This window comes from Chelonus insularis, unplaced genomic scaffold, assembly GCF_013357705.1.
Source record: "Chelonus insularis isolate UGA/USDA-ARS -01 unplaced genomic scaffold, ASM1335770v1 scaffold_714_pilon, whole genome shotgun sequence".
Lineage (NCBI taxonomy): Eukaryota > Metazoa > Arthropoda > Insecta > Hymenoptera > Braconidae > Chelonus > Chelonus insularis.
The window spans coordinates 1,252,383-1,270,399 of record NW_023276795.1 but is presented as its reverse complement, the minus strand read 5'-3'; the positions used below and the strand labels follow the sequence as shown (position 1 = coordinate 1,270,399).

The following is an 18,017-nucleotide window of genomic DNA, read 5'->3' as shown; positions in this document are numbered from 1 at the left end:
TTTCAAGAATTACCCTTATATTCAAACTTTAAAGAAAAAACTCCAAAAGAATAATTGATAACAAATTAGTTGCGCACTCGCAGAGTGCCAGTGTTTCTCATTAAATTCTTCTATTCAACATTGATCAATGTTTGATAAATAAATTACTTACTTCGTGGCAAACAATATTAAATAATAAAAGTTCTTCAATATTTTGTTCTCTGTAATGATTTTGTAATTTATTTATAATAGTTTTAATAGGAAATAAAATGAAACAGGGTTAATCTGTTCTCTTCACGTTTTGATATCATCTTAAGCACCACTTTCACATCAATGATTCCTAAACGTTCTAAATGTGACAGTTAGTGTTAACTCGTGCGCTCGTTCAGACGTATGAGAGGTTATTATTTCATGAGTTCATTTAAAAGAGTTGATTTCTAAATTTTTGTGATCTTTTTATTACTTAATTGAATAGTTGATAATACTTGGTAATTATACATCCAATATTATAGACGATTAAAGTTCATTAATTTCAAAAAAAAATCAGTAAAATTTCGAATATAAACAATAACTTATATCAAATCATAGGAAAAAAATTTATGCGCAAATTATTATGATATAACAATCAGATATTACAAACAATCACTACACCGAGCTTATCAACAATCAGTGATATAGATATCTGTTGTCATGTGATTTTAACTAGAGCTGATAAAGATCTTTTAAAAAATGATACCACTACATATTTGAATTTACATTATAATGTTTTAATTTATTATTATATAACTCTGACAATTTATGACTTGAATGAGAATGAAAATATCTTAATATGTATATGTTAATAATGGTAGACTCAATGTGAAATATGTACAACATAAATCATGACACTTGTTGCATTTAACTTGTTTCAATCCATCAGTTAAAAAATGCTCATACAATATAATAATGCATTACCTACGGAATAAAAATTCATTTTTTATCCCTTAATATTTTAATTTCATCTGACAATTTTATTTTATTTTTAAAATTTTTGTCGACACTTTTATTAGATGCAGTTAAATAACGACGATAAATTCTGTTTAAATTCAGAATAGTGCGTCAACGTAAATATCACCATAATGACAATCATAAACGATAAATTTGGCTTCGCAATAGATCGTGGTGGTACTTTTACGGATATTTATGCTCAATGTCCTGGTGGTAAAATCCGAGTTATGAAATTGTTATCTGTTGATCCTGCGAATTACGATGATGCTCCAAGAGAAGGAATAAAAAGAATTTTAGAGCAGGTAAGCTATAACACCTTTATTCAGATCTTAACATTTTTTATTATGACTTTTAGAATTATATATATATATAATTTTTTATTTAGAATGTGAAAGTTTTCAAAGTATTTTAGAAAGTTAATAGGCCATATATTACTTTATGGAAGTGAATTATTATTTTGTACATTTCATAGTGACAAACAAAAGTGACTTTAAAAAGTTAATATAACTTTGAAAATAACTATTTTATACACAAGCTCAAACAACAACAATCAACTTTTCATGAGAGACCAGAAATGAGCATATCGATTGAATTTAATGATATTGAATTTTAACAATTATGAAGCGGATTGAAACATTAAAGTCTATTTTCTATTTAGGAAACAGGATGTTCCATGAAAGATGAAGTAGATACTTCAAAAATTGCTTGGATTCGAATGGGAACGACAGTCGCAACAAATGCATTGCTTGAAAGAAAAGGTGCTAAAATGGCTTTACTGATCAACGAAGGATTCAAAGATTTACTTTACATTGGAAATCAAGCACGTCCAAATATTTTTGACTTGGAAGTTGTAACACCATCTGTTCTTTATTCCAAAGTAGTAGAAGTTAAGTGTCGAGTAATACCAGCTTTATCAGGAAAATGTTCTCTTGGCAGTTCAAGGTGGAGAAAAGTAAAAGGTTTGACCGGAGAAGATTTATTCGTTACTCAAGAACTTGATGAGGAAACTTTGAGAAACAACTTAAAGTTTCTACAGGAAAGTGGAATCGAGAGTTTGGCTGTTGTTTTACTTCACAGCTATACGTATGTTGTATAAAATACCTATAAAATTACCACGATATAAAGTAAGAACATCAGACGCAATTTTTTAGCAGAATCATTTTCAATGTTTGATATAAAATATTTCTTGTGTATGATATATATTATCTTATTATCATTCAAATAATTAATGAATAAGTCTATTTTGCTCCAGATTTTCCTACTTGTAAATAGATAGTATATTTGTTGTTAATTGCTAATTGTCGGTAAACTGCTTATTCTAGATACACCGAACATGAGCGCCGAGTAGGTGAAATTGCTAAAGAGATGGGATTCTCTCAAGTTTCTCTATCTCATGAAGTGATGCCAATGACTAGAATTGTTCCAAGAGGGTTCACAGTAGCAGCAGATGCATATTTAACGCCTCATATTAAAACTTATCTACAGGTTGAGCTAGTTCCAAATTAAGTTGTCAATTTTAATAGCTGGTGATATTAAAAAATTTGTTATTTACTTTTAGAGCTTCTCCTCTGGGTTTAAAAATAATTTAGCTGGTGTGAATGTACTTTTTATGCAGAGCGATGGCGGCCTTACACCAATGAATTCGTAAGTAGGATCAACGTTTTTTAAAAGGATTACGATCCCATGGTACATATTATTTAAAAATAACATAACTTTTATGAAAAAAAAATTGCACTTTCCCAAAGATTCAATGGTTCTCGAGCTATATTATCAGGGCCAGCCGGTGGTGTTGTTGGTTATGCAATGACTACGTATCATAGAGAAACCACATTGCCTATTATTGGCTTTGATATGGGTGGTACATCTACTGATGTTAGTCGCTATGGTGGTACCTACGAACATGTATATGAAAGCACTACAGCTGGTGTTACTATTCAAGCACCTCAGGTATTTCTTTCAAACGTATTATTATTTTACAAAAATTTTGAAAATGATAAATATTTCTTATGTTGATATGCAGCTGGATATAAATACTGTAGCAGCAGGAGGAGGCTCAATGTTATTTTTCAGATCTGGTCTATTTGAAGTTGGACCAGAAAGTGCAGGAGCTCATCCTGGTCCTGCTTGTTATAAAAAAGGAGGTCCTTTAGCTGTGACTGATGCTAATCTTGTCCTTGGACGGTTGCTGCCTGAATATTTTCCTAAAATATTTGGACCAAATGAAAATGAACCATTGGATAAATCAGTGACTTTAAAAGCTTTTAAAGAATTAACAAAACAAGTAAGTCACTTGATTTGTTAAAAAAGTTTTTATATTTATTCTCTGTTTGCAAATTCAGGTGAATGATTATTTATCAACACTTGAAAATGCAGCAAAAACAGAAATGACGATTGAAGAAGTTGCTATGGGATTGATTAAAGTTGCAAATGAAACAATGTGTCGTCCTATTCGAGCACTTACTCAGGTATTTATCTACATAAATAAATAAATTTAAAATAAATTATGTGGATAATGTAATGTTAAAATAACTAGGCTAAAGGATATAACACTGCAATGCACGTTTTGGCATGTTTTGGTGGAGCAGGCGGACAGCATGCTTGTGCAATAGCTCGGTCTCTGGGTATGAGTACAGTTTTCGTTCATAAGTACGCTGGTATTTTATCGGCGTATGGAATGGCTCTTGCAGATGTTGTTGAAGAATCTCAAGAGCCTAGTGCTGAATTTTATGAAAAAGGTGAATGAAAATCATTATATTATATTAATAATTGGACGTCATTAAATAGTAAGTTTTCAGGAATAAACTAATGGTCATTATTAACAGATTCTTTTCAACATCTTGGAGAGCGCTTTGATTATTTAAAGGAAAATGTCAAAAAAAAACTATACAATCAAGGATTCACTGACGATCAAATAAAATTTGAATATTATTTACATTTACGTTATGAAGGTACTGATTGTGCATTAATGTGTACTCCTAAAATATTAAATACAAGTGAACATGAAAAAGAATGCCCAAAGTATGGAGATTTCGAATCAACTTTTTTGGAACGGTAAATAATTTTTGAATAATAATTATTGACGATGTATAAATGTTCAAATTGTTACCATTTTTTGTAGATATCAAACAGAGTTTGGATTTACAATGCCAAGTCGAAAGATTGTTGTAAACGATATTCGAGTTCGTGGAATCGGTAAATCAAAAATTCCTGAAGAAAAAGAATTACCATCAGTAACTGAACCTCCGAAAATTGAAAAAGTATAAATAAACCTGATATTAAAAAGGAGTTGATTTAATACAACATGACTAGTGAACTAAAATAACCATTGTAGCATCTGTCTTTAATTTAACAGGTTGCAAAAGTATATTTTGAAGGTGGATATCAAGATACCAATGTTTATCTAATGCATACACTAATGCATGGCCATATGATCAATGGTCCGGCAATTATCATGGACAGCTTAAGTACAATTTTAATTGAGCCCGATTGCACTGGCTGTGTTACATCCCGTGGAGATATACGGATAACAATTGGAAAGGGCAAACGATCGCTCGTTACCACAGAATTAGATACGATTCACTTAAGTATTTTCTCGCATAGATTTATGAGTATTGCTGAACAAATGGGCAGGTATTGTTTAACTATTTTAAAACCTTTAAAATGATCTCTATTCCGTTTAATAATATCTTTGATTAATCATTGCTTAGAATTCTACAGAGAACTTCTATTTCCACCAATATAAAAGAACGACTTGACTTTTCTTGTGCTGTATTCGGACCAGATGGTGGTCTTGTATCGAATGCTCCTCACATTCCAGTTCATTTAGGTGCAATGCAAGAGACGGTGCAGTATCAAATGAGAGCATTTGAAGGAGTATTCAGTCGAGGTGACGTAATCCTGGCTAATCATCCCTCAGCTGGTGGGTCACATTTACCGGATTTAACTGTAATTACGCCAGTTTTCTATAGGTAAGCCAAACCATTTATAAGATATTTTATTTTTTAAAATAAAAACGTGGGGATTAAAAAAAATTATCCTTAGTGACTTGCCACAGCCCGTATTTTTCGTAGCTAGCAGAGGTCATCATGCAGACATTGGTGGTATTACCCCAGGGTCAATGCCTCCCCATTCAACATCCTTAAATCAAGTAAATAGTGCTACTGTATTTTGCTAAAAATTTTCTATTCTATTCACGATGCTTGTAGAATTTCAACAACGCTGTAAGACTGTTCGAGCATTTATCAAAAACCCGAAAACTAGTTTTTCTTTTATTTACTTTTAACTTTTTTTTAATGATCGCATTTATCAATTACATAAAATTAATACTTAGATTTCCTGAATATTGAATTGTTTTATTTATTTATTTATTTTTATTTCCTAAACTGAAAAGCTTTTGAAAGCATTACTTTTTTATGATCTATTATTGTTTTACGAAACACTAAAAACTCCATAACTCCATAAAATGGATAAAAAATAGTTAAATAAAAAACGATAACTTTATTGAAAAGTTCATGCTTCTCGGTTCGAAAGTGTCTTCATAAAAGTTTCTACGATCAATCGTCCATCAATTAAGAGTATTCAAAGTGAATAAGAAACTTTAAAACCGAAAATTAATAATACTAAAAAAGACGTATATTATAAGATTATAAATGTCTAGGAGTTTTCTTCATTCATTTAACAATTTAAAAATTAACAATGTATCAAAGTATAATTTTATTATTTTATAAAACTATACAGGAAGGAGCTACTTTTAAAAGCTTTTTATTAGTTCACAAAGGAATTTTTCGTGAGAAAGAGTTAACAGAAGCTTTGATGGAACCAGGGAAAATACCGGGGAGTTCTGGAACTCGAAACTTGGCAGATAATTTAAGTGATCTCAAAGCACAAATAGCTGCTAATCATAAGGTGAAAAATTGTAAATAAATGGAGTGAAGAAGTGTTATTGAGTATATTGACTTGAAATCGGCTTGCAGGGCACGCAGCTGGTAAACGAACTCATTGACATTTATAGCTTGGATGTTGTCCAAGCATACATGGCTCATATACAGCAAAATGCGGAACTAGCTGTGCGCGAAATGCTCACGTCTGTAGGGAGAAAGTTGCTTCATAAAACGGCAAGTACCACTGTCAGGGCCGTGGATTATCTGGATGATGGGAGTGTAATTCAACTACGGCTTGAGTTCGATGTAGAAAAGGGTCAGGCCATTTGCGACTTTACGTACGTTGGAATTGCTCATTTCGTGCTTGTTATTTATAGCAATTTCTCAAATAAATCCCACTAAAATTGACTCATAAAATAGCTTCAAGTATAGGAGAATTATCAATAGAGATGATTTTTTTTTAGAGGTACCAGCTACGAAGTTTGGGGTAATTGCAATGCACCACGTGCGGTTACGTTATCAGCAATAATTTATTGCTTAAGGTGCATCGTTGGTCGAGATATTCCGTTAAATCAAGTATGGACTAGTTTATTATCACTGAGAATTATTGCATTTTTTTTAAAATATTATGAAGATGGTCTTTTGTAGGGTTGTTTGAAACCAGTGCAAATAATAATTCCCAAAGGATCCTTGCTAGATCCGTCAGAAGATGCTGCTGTAGTTGGTGGAAATGTTTTGACTTCTCAGCGAGTTGTTGATGTAGTCTTTACGGCTTTCGGTGCTTGTGCTGCTTCGCAAGGGTGTATGAATAATATTACTTTAGGTACAGATACATGGGGTTATTATGAAACTGTCGCAGGTGGAAGTGGAGCTGTAAGAGGATAGTGATATTTATTACCATGAAATGTTTATTGATCAACTTTTAAGCTAATAATGCTTATTTAAAGGGTCCAACTTGGGATGGCAGAGGAGGAATTCATACACATATGACTAACACACGAATCACCGATCCGGAAATTCTTGAATTACGATATCCTGTTATACTTGAACAATTTTCTTTACGTCCGGGAAGTGGGGGAAATGGCGCTCATCGTGGAGGTGATGGAGTTATCCGGAAAATGAAGTTCCGATCATCCATGACGTTATCTGTTTTGACAGAGAGAAGATCTCACAGTCCACCAGGTTTAGAGGGTGGTTTACCAGGAGCTCGAGGACGAAACACTCTGATAAGAGCAGATGGTAGGAAAATTAATCTTGGGCCAAAAACTGCAGTACCTGTACTTCCGGGGGTAAGTTTATATGTTTATCGTATTTGATAATATTTATTTTCTCTATAACTTTTATGTAAAACCTTTGGCGAACTTTTTAAAGTTTCCTTTAGTTACAATAGATATTAAATTGGAGCAGTTGTTACTTTATTTACTATATCCCTTTTATTCTTGGGTTCAAGATAAATTTCTTTGACTCCTCATAAAATTAAAATTTTTATAAAGTTTATTGTAATGATAATAAAAATATTCTCTTATAAAAAAATTTTAAACAGCTAAAGAAAGTATGTGTATATCTATACCTTATAGAGTCAGACATATATGTTGCATATGCATACTTATATAAGACCCAGATTTCCGTAGTTTTATGTGATCTCGTAAAGATTTTATTTCTACGAGTGGAAAGCAGCCTCTTTTCTTCCGGCTCACCGCCTTTTTCATGTTTGGTACCATGACATATCACCATACTCTCTGTTGTTATCGAAGCTATAGCTGGCACGTACCAACAAAAATGTATATTCAGATGAAAAAATCATCTTGGTTTCATCTGTTATATGTTACGGTATGCTTATTTTGCAAAAAAAATATGATAATAAGAAGATGGTCGTGATAATGATGATAGAAAATTATATTGAAGATAACTAAGATTTACATATACTCCAAAAACTTGATTAGAGTGTGATGAAACTCAAATTATAAAGTTTCATTGAAGTGAAGAACGCTTTGACGCCCAGCCGGCATGAAATCTGATGGATGGAGTGAACATTTTCTAGTACTTATGGAACAGTCAGTTGCCTTCACATTTATTTTAAAACTAGGAATGACATACGAACACTCTTTTACTGTATATATCACTTATATATATATATATAGAGAGAAAAAAAAACGTAGGTTATAAAAAAATTTTTAAATGTATGAGATCTTCATGTACTTTTTGAGAGCACTTAGCATAAAAAATGGACGCCAAATTTTTTCGATATCAAAAGTTTGCAATTTAATAATAATTTATGAGATTTTTTCGATTCTGTTTTTAGGATACATTCCTGTTGGAAACTCCAGGAGGTGGAGGATATGGAACTCCTGGAACGAAGTCATTAGAGGCACAAAGTGTACCAAAGAAATTCGTTGAACATGGAAGTGTGTTTGAATATCGAAAAGCACAAGAATCTGTATAATTCTCATAATAATTGTTTTTATTTATCTAAAGAAATTATGATTTGTAACAAATAAAATTGAAATAATATATTTTATTACTATCAGATTTAACTTCTCATTTATCGAACGAATTACATTAATTAACTTGCAATTTTCATATGATTTTTATTATATTCTAATTAATAGATTACATGATATTATGAAATTAGTTAAAAGAGTTTATTTACAATTTCCATTATTTGATATTCTAAACGTTCATTATGATATATGATTACAAAATACATTCCTAATTACTCCAACTTTTTATGATGAAATTTCAATGGTTACTGTAAGCACCATTCGGTTCGACACGACGTTCTAGCATAAAGGAATGTTTTTGTGATTCAGCAGAATTAATTACAAATGTATATGCATAAATTAATTCACCTTATGATTTATGTTACCTTCAATATTGAAGAAGATTAGATATACATAATTTTTAATTATATTTCTATAATTATCAAAATTAAGAGTCAAGATTACAGCCGTTTCGATTTCCGTCCAAGTGAAATCACTCAAGTGTTATTAGCAGAACGATCAGGTGGTTGATAATGTAGGTTTGAGATATCATTATTAATGAATATGATAAGTAATTCCAAAAAAGGTAAATAATGATGTTTAGAACGTAGGATTGATGATAAACTTGAAAAAAATTCAAATACGACAGTGTATCAACAGTAAATTAATCCATTAATCACTCAAATATGTGAGATAACCGAACTCGATGATTGATATCACCTTCAATATAAAAAAATCATGTCACTTAAGATAATGAATTTTAATATATGCATAAGCTTATCTTTATTTAGATTTTTTAATTTTATGGGATTAAATTTGAACTTGTTTCAATAAGTTTTTAGATTACTAGTTCAAGGCAGATTTTATTGAACCTATAAATCCAATGTTGAGTACTGACACCTAACCAGAAGTAAAGTCAAGTTCATACAAAGTGGTTCATTTCAACATTTCAAACTAAAAAATAATAGTACTATGAAGAAAATTTTGCTAATACTTACTATTATTGTACTATTCAATTGTTTCACAAACTTTGTAACAGCAAGACCTAGTCACAATTCTGGATCACAAGGATGGAACGAATATCCTGACTATGACTATGGCACAGATATTAACAATGTGCCTCATAGGCGCAGTACCTTTGGACCTGATTTTAAACCAACTTTAACTGTTGTTGACTCATCTGATGAAGAACCTTCGAGAGGAGATATTCCAGAAGGCGAAGAAAACTGGTATAGTTCTGACTTTGATCATCGAGAAAGAGGAGACATACCAGATGAAGAGCTGCTTTAATTACATTCGAGGTTTAAAATAAATTATTATTGTTCAAGAACATAATCATTGATATTTTTTAATGTATTATATAATTTATGTTAAAAAGTTTTAATTAAACATAGTATAATGCCAATTATTTTTTAATTAAAAAAGTTTTGAGAAATCTTATTTCATTATTTTAAAAAAAAAAATGAAAATGTATCCTGTCTCATAATTTCTGTCAATTAAACAAAAGCTATTATGAAGATGTATGATAATTATAATGTGCATTTTATATTTTATGCTAATGTTTTTTTTTTTTTTTTTATAAAATCCTAAGATTAGGAGAAGAATGAAAACTTTTAGAGTAGTCTTTTTACTTAGAAATCTCTCACATAAATGATTATGATATTTTATTTATATAAAAAAGCAAATGTTGATTCAAAACACGTTAATAAGTAATAATACTTGAAGATATAGAATGATTTTTGAATACATATAAATTCAAATAGTGATTTATAAATTATTTATGAGACAGGTTACATATCGACATTGTTACAACGAAAGTTTTGATTGTTTGATAGGAGTTGAAGTTATTCTGACGAAACAGAGAATATTTGAAGTGACTACATACATATATACATGCGAAACTGTTAGCTTTAACTTCAGCAGAACTGTACATGATCAATAAGTAAACGTCACCTCAGATCGATGTTATATTACATCAATGATACTGACTGTTTATTTTCAAAGCCATTATGCTAAATGAAAAATAAGTATTTTTCTCATAATATGGCATAGATAATGGATTTATCAAATTCAAAATTAAAAACAATTTTTTATCTTTATGATGAGGAGATTTAGTTTCATCATAATGATCCTCATTTGAAGGCGTTTAATTGAGGAATGAAACATACTACTTTGTAATTGGCGATTTCAAAGGTTTTGATACTCTTTTGAAATACCTAATTGGATAACTCTGTTACTAAAGAAGATTTCACGAGATTCTCATAAAGTTTTTTCAAGTTAAATCGGCTTTTAAATAGATAGAGACATTTAATTTATTCTTCTTAACATTTTCGTGTCTTCAGCAATATTATAAATATCAAATAGACACTACTGACAGCACCTAAAAATATATCTTGGAAATAAATATATTCATTGGCAAAAGTAACTTTAGAATTCTTCCGAAAAATAAATCACGCTTCTTGCATATATGCCTATCCAAGGAATAGTATATTTCACACCTAGGGAGGAAAAGTAGACTAGCTCAAACCACGTGTAAAATTACAACCCGAGCCGAAGGCGAGGGGGGTAAACACGTGGTTTAAGCTTGTCTAATTGTCCTCCTTAGGGCTGAATATAATTTTTCGTCATACCTGAGTGGAAAGTTCAACCCCTCTCCAATGGAAAAGTGAACTTTCCGCGCAGGCATGACGAAAAATATATTTCGTACTACATACGTATACAGTTTATTGAACCATAGTTAATAATTTATCTTTTTTTTTTTGTGTATAAATAAGAGATGTATTTTATTTTCCATGATATTTTAATTTCTCTAGAATAAATGAAATATTCTGCTAGTTGGTTCTTGAGATAGAAAGAAGCACCACAGAACAACGAGTGTCACTGCAAGCTACTATAAAAATTCGATCAAGCATCGATGCTTTAAAAAAGTTGAATTTTATTGAAGTGGATACAATTCCATCTGCAGTTTAGAGGATTCAGTAATTTAACGAACTGAACCGAATATTTGATTTTTGATTGAATATCTCAGAAACATCAGTAAAAAATATTGTATTTAACAAAACTGTTATAACATTCAGCTTGACGTTTTTTTTTTTTTAAAGTTTCTATTAACTCATTTATCTTATATGTACTTATCGATTATTCACACAGAAACTCTAATTTCTAATCGATTTCACAGAATAAGTAATTGCATATGTAAAAGTAATTGAGTTAAGTAACATCATTTAGTCCAAGCATATTTTAATGCCAATGACTATAGAAGATTTTAGTTAATTATGTTTCGTTGGTTTATTCATCATTTTGTTAGTCAAGTTGAATTAATACAATTCGTAGTTTTGCATGATTAATATAATGGAAAGGCAGTTATGAGCTTTGAAATGTGGTGTCTTGAGGAAAGTAACTAAATGGAAGTGTTAGAAGTTATGTGTTTAGATGGATCAAATAACGAGCATCTGTCCTCGATGATGTTGACGAGTGTAACTGTCTTCGACTTTAATGGAAGTTTGTCCCACAGAAAATTTATTGTGTCTGAAAGACATCAGGCAGTTATGGATTAGTAAATTTGTACAACTATATATTGTGAGTTTTAATGTAAAAATTCTTTTTCAACTATTTTTTAAGTAAGATTCTTATTATAAATAAAATACAGAATGACTATGCTGAAATGTGTGAACGTTTTTGCAATTTTAAAAAATGTTATAAAACTAAACCAGACTTTTTCATGTGGATCATATTTGTTTTATATAGGAAAAAAAATCATCATTCAATTTTAGCAAATTGAAAGAAGAATCTAAAAATTGAAAATATTTTTAATTTAAAAAACAGAAATGGACGAGTATAAATCAATAATTAAGCAACGGTATAGAATGAAATTTTTTTGTTTAGTCATTAATCTTGTTTGGTCTTCATAAAATATGTTATAATTATTTTTTAGTTAATATTGACTTTGAATGGTAGCATTTTTGTTTATTTAAATTATAAATGTTCTAAAGACTTATCTGCAGAATAAAAGAAAAGATTTGTAGTTCAATGTACCAACTATTAGTTATCTCATTCAAGTTTACTGCTAGAGTTCCGTTGAGATATTTGAGTTTGTATCATAGAAATCACTTGCGCAGTGTACATAGTTGTATCCCGGAGGGGTCTGAAAATTATATAGATGCACAGGTACCCTGTATAACATGGAGATCGATTATTGTTGTAGTTTGTAGGTGGTTTGAATTTCAATGGACTATACACTGGAATAGAAATTTTTACAAGTTCAAATACATGATGTTTTTCACTTTTTTGTAAGTTATAATATCACATAAATAAGAGATAAATACAACACCAAGTTCATGTTTATGTTTTAAGTAAACATAAAAATTTTATTTACTATCAGAAAATAAATTAGAGTTGGACAGTTTTAGAAAGAAAATGTTCCATTTTTGTAGGATAACAAAATGAAGAAAAGCGATTGTTCATCTCGTCTATTAAATAATCCTGATCATTCTTTATGTCCTGATAAAGAGTTTTATTAATCCAATACTACATGTTGATCTAATTGAATAGGGTATTTACTAAATTCTACAAAGATTGTATTTTAATTGTCACAAAATTTCAAGTGCAATTAAACTGATTTATTTCATGTTCACTCGTAAGCACATACGGAAAATTGGTAGGATATTACGTTTAGATCGGATATTACTCGGTGGGGAATGGAACTTAATTCAATTGGAAGTGCTTAGCACAGCTTGTTGCATGCCAGTAAAGTTTATTTGGTCAATAACTAAACTTCATCGACATCAGAATAAATATATATTTGAATGTAATATATATTTCAATTCCATTCATGTAAATAGTTGAAAATAACTTTATTCATTTTGTATTGGAATATTTCCTGTAAGAATATTGTCACAATAATAATAATCATACTAGTTTATATTAGTGATAATAATGGTTTTGTAAAAAAATATTTAATATTGAATTACAATCCCTTTATTCTAACTGACGTGCTCAGAAATCGTTAAAACATCCTGTTTGCTTGTTATCGGATTTCTAAATGTCAAATTTTTGTTTGGTAGCTAAGCTTCATAATACATGGATGGTAATATTTTCTATATTGCCAAAAATTAGTTGAAAAATCTTTCATTTTATTTACGATATTTTTTTTTTACTTTTTTTCTTGAGACTGATTCAGTTATTTTCCTCTTTATTCATTTATATTTAATCATCCAATTTTTGCCTCTCAATTTTTAGTAATATTTTTGATAAACTTTTTTAAAAGTATACTCTAGAATTACACAATATTTTTCACGTATTTTTTTCATTCCATGTAATATTTTATAAAATGTTCTTAGAAGGCTTGCTAATTAAGATACTCAGGTATACTGTTTCACAACGTTGCACGACAAATAAAAATATTTTTTCTACAACATTCGTTAAAATGATTTTTTTTTTTACTAATTAACATTTATAATTGAGAAAGTAGCTAGGAAAAATTCATAGCACATACTACTTCTATGTTATAGAATAATGAAGAAAAGGAAAAAAAAATTGGTTGAAGGATAAACCACAATATCCAACTGCAATCATCATTATTTTCTGCAACATATATTCAAACCAGTAAAGCTGTATACATTAAACAAAGAGTGTGGAAATGACATCAAATAATTTTATAAAACAGTATTCTTTCACATTATCTTTATGGAAATAAATATATGCGTATATATTTGCAGAAAATTTTATATATTTTCTTTCTATGTGAGTAATGTGAGATTGAATTGATTTCACTAATCAATATGATTAATTATCTGGTAAATTAATTTTATATCTGAACACTAATTATAATAATTCAAGACGTTCAAGTTCACGAAAGAATAAATTCATCACTCCAAGTTGATGTTTTTGATAAATAATTTTTCATTTTGTTCTACAAATTAGAGCTAACAAATTGCATGGAAAAATGACCGTATAGAACGAAGAAAATTTATGAGCTGCTTGTTACCCTCGAAAAATATAATAAATTTATGATTGCGACTGGGTACTGAAATACCTTCAGGTATATCTTATTATGTGTAATATACTTTTTTTACTTCAGCCCTAAAATCACTTCTTTTGTTTAATTAAATCTTAGTGGTGATATTAAAAATTATAGACATAATTAAGTCACACCATTTGTTTATAACCTCACGAGGTAATAATGAATAAAAAAGGTAGGAATGAGATATTTAATAATGTATAGATTGAATTCTATAATTAAGTTTATCGATAAGTAATTTTTATGATTATGAGGGTAATCGGGTCAATAAGGAAATGAACAACTTGGCTGAAGGAAATAGCAAAAGAAGTAGCACAACATTGAGGATGGAAGTTTAGTTGGCCATTAAGTGGTCTAGTGGTAGGCTATTTTGTTCGTAAACTTCATTTGCTTTTTATTTTCTTTACATTTTTTCTATTCTATATTGTTCCTAACGTTATTAACTTTGTTCCAAGTTAATTTTAACTCAATAAAGACCGAATTGCCTGTATATTATTAATATAACTAAATTTTATTGTTATTATCATTAATATTCAACTGATTAAAAATTTTATCTCAATTACTATTTCAACAAACTAATGTTTGAAAAAAAAAAACCAGTTCTGGAGCTGCTAATTATTCATTATTTATTATTAAATACATTCTCAAAGTTAACAGAAACTTTGCTATAAAATAAAACTTACAACTCTATAACATAATATGGAGCAAAATTTATATCGATTATTTTAATGAAATTTTTGAACTTTTTAATTTAAAAAAAATGTCATCTAATAAATTACATCGGCCATTTGAAAACTGTTTCAAGCAACTTGGAATCTCAGTAATAAAGTTAAATGTATCATTAGGATAATAGTAGATAAATTTCATTAAACAAACTTTAGGTGATGAGAGTAGCATTAGAAAGAATAAAAAAGTTTCGATAGCTATATCCCTTTTAATAGTTAATGACTATTACAGTGACATGAGAACTTAAAATTAAAACGTCAAGCCGTAAGTCTCTCTTACAAATGAAAATGATTGTTTACATATTCAATGTAATTAAAACCTTCATTGCAATTAAAATATCAATTAACATATTCATGGATTCCATAATATAAAATAATTTTAGTGAAATATTTGAATGTCATGAACAGAAAATATTTCAGAATGATTATTCGGAAAAATTGTCAATCATCATTGATCGAAAAAAAATATAGAGTATGTACATATTCAATGATGACTTTTTGACTTTTAGTATTTTATTTTGATTAATAAACTATTTTAAAGTCATTGTTTAATAAAGATTTAATTGCCTTGAATTGTCCAATTAAATGAGAGAAAATTTGTTTATAGATATCATTAAAGTGAACACGACAAGATAGACCAACTCTACTTTATTTCGTGTGTTATTTAAATAATTGACATCTATAATTGCATCGTTATTGACAATGTTATCCAAGGGAAAATAAAAGACAGATTATGAGTTGAAATTTCGATCTATCTTTCATGAATAATAAAAACAATAATTTCTTAATGAATACCATTGTAATTCTCATTGAGTTATTTTTATTATTGTATTATAGAAATGTAAATTCTATACTAAAGTAAACGAACTACCTCTCCATTTAGCTGAATGTTGAGCTTAAACTTGAAAAGTAGACTTTTGATGTCGTCACATAAAAACCAGAAAGGTAGGATTAGTTTGATATATAACAACTTTTCCAAATGGAATAACTTTTTCTTGTGTTAATTTTTGTATTACAATATTACGAAAGTAAGTATTTCTGAAAATATGTTAAAATAAAATTTATGTCATATGCTTAAAATAAATTGGTATAAATTTACTATAAATTATTTTCATTAAATATTTTTTGCAATTTTCGTGTCCATGATGAAAGAAAAAATTATGCATAATTTTTTCTTTATACATATTAAAAATGATTAAGACTGAAATGAGTATATGTCTGACCCAACGATATGGTTCTTCTACTAGTTATTGCATTCTCTGAACTCGTTCCTTCTATTTGAAAAATTTGTTAATTTTCAAAGAGATATTTAGAATATCTACTCTAATTGTTTTTTAACACATAATGACATACAGATATGATCATTATTTTTAATAATATTTTTTGAACTCACAACTCTGGAAGTATAAAAAAATTAGAACGTTGATTATAAGCAAGTGTTTCGAACAAATGATCGTAAAAATAATCTTTTTATATCAATAAAAAAAATTTTTTCAGTCCAAGGTTATTTTATTCATTAAAATTATAATATTCTTTCATTTAAATGACATGCAATATGCTTCAGAAATATATAAATGTCATCCTCTGCGAAATCAAAATAGAAATTTATAAAAGGAAGAAAAAATTATTCAGGAATCAATTTAAAAAATGCATGATTTGTGACTTTTTATACGAAATAATTGAAATACTGGTAAATGAATATTATTTATAAATTTTTTTTATTTATAAAATACATTCATTTGTATATACATTGGATATTCTATAGGAAATGGAGTGAAATATTTTTCCAGAATGATTGAATTTTTTATGCTAAATCCATCAAAAAAAATATAATCTCATATATTTATTTTTGTAAATGTATGTATTAACTTTATGATATTAATGAATAATGATGTTAAATCTCGCAATAAATCAGTAAATAAATCGATATATCGATTCGATATTTTGGTGTATGCAAGGTTTTTCCCGGTATATCCTCGATATGCTTTACCACGTTTTAGATAGCAGCCAGGTAAAACAAATAAATTACTCTTTGGTAGAAGAGTCATGTAAAATATGATCTCATCTCAGGCTCAGAGGTGTTTTGCAAGAGGGCAGCTTCGCCATGTCACGTTACACTCCGAGGCCATTTGCTCTTCTCTGTACATATCATCCTTGAATAAAGACATAAATTCTATACCACCATGTCTCGTAAAGTTTCATTTTTTAAACACTAAAAAATGAAAATTTCCAATATTATATTCATTGAAATTTTTTTGTTATATTCTCGTCGCATTTGATTTTTTTATCATAAATAAATTGTATATCATAACTATTTATATTGATGAGATAATGAAATATCTATTTTTCATGCATTTGAATTTTTTTTCGAAGACTTAACATTGACTGGCAGTCCACAATCGATATGGATGCTATTTTCCCAGGATTTTTGACGTCAAATACTGTGTGAGTTTTATAATGATTGTTCATTTATCATAAAAAGGATTATGTCCTATCATATCGTTTTATGTACTTATCATTAAAAGATGTAAAGTAGCGGAAAACATAAAAAGGATTACCATTTTTATTCCACTTACAAAAAACGTAAGTACATAGAACATATGTAAGAAAATATTCATCCAATATTTATAAAGCTCAACTAAATTTTTATTAAACCGTCAATTTATATTTTTTAGAACGAAAATTTACGTCAAGAAAAATTTTCTAGATTTACATTTAATAAATAAATATATTATGTTACTAAACCAATTGTATTTCAAATTTAAACAGAATTCATTCAATTTTCATGAGTTTCCTTAAAAAATGAGTGTCCTGTGCTTTCGAAAAATGGTATGAAATAATTTAGTAAATCATATTTTCTTTGGTGTGAAGTTATCGAAATTGACTGTAACCTGAAACCAAATATTTTTTGAATTCACCGAACAATGGTCCCTTCGTGAAAATATTG

The 18,017-nt window shown here is 28.8% G+C and overlaps 1 protein-coding gene across 2 annotated transcripts; it reads left to right on the top strand.

Moving 5' to 3' along the window:
- Positions 1-16: 16 nt before the first annotated feature.
- Positions 17-8,373, top strand: LOC118073978 (5-oxoprolinase). 2 transcript variants are annotated; one of them, XM_035094802.1, is made up of 20 exons: positions 17-467; positions 1,069-1,268; positions 1,625-2,049; positions 2,289-2,451; positions 2,525-2,610; positions 2,712-2,913; positions 2,987-3,247; positions 3,306-3,431; positions 3,500-3,701; positions 3,789-4,017; positions 4,085-4,223; positions 4,319-4,596; positions 4,674-4,934; positions 5,008-5,113; positions 5,704-5,871; positions 5,940-6,184; positions 6,311-6,422; positions 6,495-6,719; positions 6,794-7,135; positions 8,149-8,373. In XM_035094802.1, exons 2-20 carry the CDS (start codon positions 1,098-1,100, stop codon positions 8,287-8,289), a joined length of 3,882 nt encoding a protein of 1,293 aa, XP_034950693.1. In that variant the 5' UTR covers positions 17-467; positions 1,069-1,097; the 3' UTR covers positions 8,290-8,373. The 2 variants fall into 2 exon arrangements, with proteins under 2 accessions (XP_034950693.1, XP_034950692.1); XM_035094801.1 differs by having other exon boundaries at positions 1,029-1,268.
- Positions 8,374-18,017: the final 9,644 nt, after the last annotated feature.